Source organism: Somniosus microcephalus, unplaced genomic scaffold (genome assembly GCF_052327205.1).
Source record: "Somniosus microcephalus isolate GS21.2 unplaced genomic scaffold, FLI_Smic_1.0 unresolved_chr2, whole genome shotgun sequence".
Lineage (NCBI taxonomy): Eukaryota > Metazoa > Chordata > Chondrichthyes > Squaliformes > Somniosidae > Somniosus > Somniosus microcephalus.
In genome coordinates, this window is record NW_028225180.1 from 93,969,951 (window position 1) to 93,973,258 (window position 3,308).

Here is a 3,308-nt window from a genome sequence, read left to right on the forward strand (position 1 = left end):
AGTAGTGTTAGTTTAGTGCTACCACTATTACCATAGCAGCACGTTCAACTCTGATAATGTACTAGTACCTGGGGAGCACGGACACATCTAGCATAAGTGTACAATACCAGTATTACAGGGGGAGAACTGTCACCTCTAATCTAAATTTAGGGTATCATTATTACAGGAAGAGCACTGCCAACTCTAATGCTGCCAGACTGGGTTGAGCAGCATTGCAGCATTTGTTTTACGGCCTGTTCTGGAGGAGTGGTGCTCTAGGAATGACTCAATGGCATGGTGATGACGAATATTGCCTGGGCAGTTGAATTCAGCAGGCCTGTAGGACTAGCGTCAGCACCAGTACGGAGAGATTGCACTTCCTACTCGTAAATAATGTTTCAATTGTGTATTTTTTTAAAAACTGTCCAATAACAATTTCACATATTTCTCATAACCTGATTTGTCAGTTAAAAAACACACTACACGTGTCTATTTGTTCAATGACTGTAACTAATGTTAATTATGATTTAAGCTGATTGACTCGCTGGAGGATTGATGTGTGGTTAAATATAAGTTCACTTCCATTGCCTCAGCCGTGCGCCAGTCAGGGTCTTTCATCTCCGACAGAATTCATCCATTCTCACAGAAAATGTGGCGACCAATTATTCTGCTGTTCAAAGAGATTTACTTCCCGATTCTCGCGGCTGTCGGCGTCCCCGGTGAGCCATTGTAAACTGTTTTTTGTTAATCGGTGTTAATTGTATTCATGGACAGACAACCTGCTTTGATAAGGTAACGAGTTTTCTAGATGTCAGCATTACACTTAATCTGATAACCTTACTATTGTTACAATGTTCTTCGAAGCTCCAACACAAGGATTTAAGTGGATTTCCCGATCGTCTTGTCACCCCGTGCAGAGTAACCGCTGTAGCAGCTCATGAAAATGTGTGGGGGGATTACCCGGGAAATGGCTCCAAAATTAATCCTGTTCCTACCCTGCTCCGTGTTGATAATCACAGTGACTGGAGTAAAATGCTCTCTACAGCCATCTACATATCTATTTCAATCAGACACTGGAACATTAATTCTCTCCTCTCTCTTTATTACAGCGAATTTGGTGACAATTGTGATTCTCTCCCGGGGAAAGTGCGGCCTTTCCAAGTGTATCTGTGTCTACATGGTGGCCATGGCAACAGCAGATCTACTGGTCTTGATCATTAATGTAATGGTGTATTATATTTTCAATTATCACTTTCCTCTTTCATTCCTGTACCACACTCCCGTGTGTAAGTTCATTCTATACAGCACTGCTGTCAACCTCGATTTGTCTGTCTGGTTCATCGTCTCCTTCACATTTGATCGATTTGTGGTTATCTGTTGTCAGAAGTTTAAAGCAAAGTATTGCACTAAGAGAACTGCGGCCTTGGTTATTACAGCGTTCACGATCCTAATCCTTGTAAAGGACATCCCTGTTTTGTTTGCCTTTGAACCTGAACAAATAATTAACAAGGTGCAGTGGGGCTGCCGAAACAGTGTGACTTTTGTTTCCTCACCTCCAGGTGTAGCCTACATCTGGTTTCACAGCGCCTGGTTAGTTTGGCTTCCTTTTACTTTAATCGCCTTGTTTAATTATTTGACAATCAGACGTATTTTAGTGGCCAGCAGAGCCCGCAGGGGTCTCCGGGGTCATAGAAGTGAAAATCAGAGCGATTCAGAGAATGAGAACCGAAGGAAATCCATCATTTTACTGTTCACAATATCGGGCAGTTTTATATTGTTGTGGATGACAGCTGCCGTGTGTTTGGTAACTACCAGACTGACAAACATCACCTATTACCGAGGTGACCGCACAGACCCTGGATATATCGCCAGTGAAACAGGAATAATATTAAAGCTTTTGAGTAGCTGTCAAAATCCGTGTATTTATGTAGCGACCCAGAGGGAATTCAGAGAAGAGCTGAAGAACGTGGTAAAATCCCCCTGGGCACTCATTCAGAGAATAGTTAGAAAATGAGAATAAAAAGAATCAATCAAACGAAAGCTTCCTCATGACTAAATCTCCATTTCAACAATTTTTTCACCTTAGAACGTCCTTCTTTCTGGTAACGTGGTGAGAACTTGTGTGAGGATTTCTTCCATTTTGCAGCATGCGTTTGATGTCTGTAATGCTTAAATTTTCATATTTGACTCCTTCATTAAACCTATCCTATTCCTGCAAATTTAGTACATTTCAAGTTCAGGGATCAAAGGCAACAATGATGATCGGGTACGCCCCTTTAAAATCATCAATAAAGTATGATTCCTTGCCAAAACAATCAAAAGTCTAGTGGTCTAATGTATAAGGGTTTTGTCAGTTATTGTATGGGCTTTCGCAGTGTATCTGGACCCTGCCAGATGTTTATGGGGCTTTCTAGTGCATCAGAATCTTCCCAGGTATGTATGGGCTTTCACTGTGTGTCAGGATCATTCCACGCTTGTATGTGGTGTCACAGTTGATCAGCATCCTGCCAGGTTTCTATGGTGTTTCACACTGTATCAGGATTCTGCCAGATATGTATTAGGTTTCACAGTGCAACGGGATACTGCCAGATGTGTACGGATTTGATAACGTGCCAGGATCGTGCCAGCAGTGTACGATGTGCCTCAATGTATTAGGATTCTGCCAGTGTATCAGTTCCCTGCCAGTTATGTGTGCGGCTTCACAGTGTATCAGTGTCCTGCCAGTTATTTATGCGGTTTCAGAGTTTATCAGTAACCTGCCAGGTTTGTATGATGTTTCACAGTGAAGCAGGATTCTGGCAGGTGTTTATGGGGATTCAGAGTGTCTCTGAATCCTGCCAGAGTGTTATGGTGTTTCACAGTGGATCGGGACGCTGCCAGGTTTTTATGGGTTTTTGCAGTCAATCAGTATCCTGCCAAATGTGTATGGGGTTTTACAGTGCATCAGGATCCCGCCAGGCATGTATGGGGTTTCACAGTGTATCAGGATCCTGCCAGGTGTGTATGGGGGTTCACATTGTAACAGGGTCCTGCCTGGTGCCTACGGGTTTAACATTGAACCAGGATCCTGCCAGCTATGTATGGTGCCTCTCAGTGTATCAGGATACTAACAGGTGTGTATTGGCATTCACAGTTTATCAGGATCCTTCCAGGAGTGTCAGCTGTTTCAAACTGAATGGAGATCCTGCAAGATGTGTACGGTGTTTCGAAGTGTATCAGTGTCCTGCCTGGAGTGTAAGGGGTTTCACAGTGTATCAGGATCCTGCCAGGTGTGTATGGGGTTTCACAGTGTATCAGGATCGTGCCAGGTGTGAATGGGATTTTACAGT

General features: G+C 43.2%; 1 protein-coding gene across 1 annotated transcript; it reads left to right on the forward strand.

The window, feature by feature from the left end:
* Nucleotides 1-590: 590 nt before the first annotated feature.
* LOC147093045 (putative G protein-coupled receptor 139) lies at nt 591-2,222 on the forward strand. Its single transcript, XM_085975781.1, has 2 exons — nt 591-698; nt 1,089-2,222. The coding sequence occupies exons 1-2, from the start codon at nt 629-631 to the stop codon at nt 1,991-1,993; spliced, it is 975 nt and encodes a 324-aa protein (XP_085831907.1). The 5' UTR covers nt 591-628; the 3' UTR covers nt 1,994-2,222.
* The last annotated feature ends 1,086 nt before the right edge of the window (nt 2,223-3,308 follow it).

Excerpts from the sequence above, each read along its gene's own strand:
- LOC147093045 (XM_085975781.1), top strand. The coding sequence starts at position 629 with ATGTGGCGACCAATTATTCTGCTGTTCAAAGAGATTTACTTCCCGATT. Across the intron at positions 699-1,088 it reads CGCGGCTGTCGGCGTCCCCG|CGAATTTGGTGACAATTGTG; the intron begins GTGAGCCATTGT and ends TCTTTATTACAG.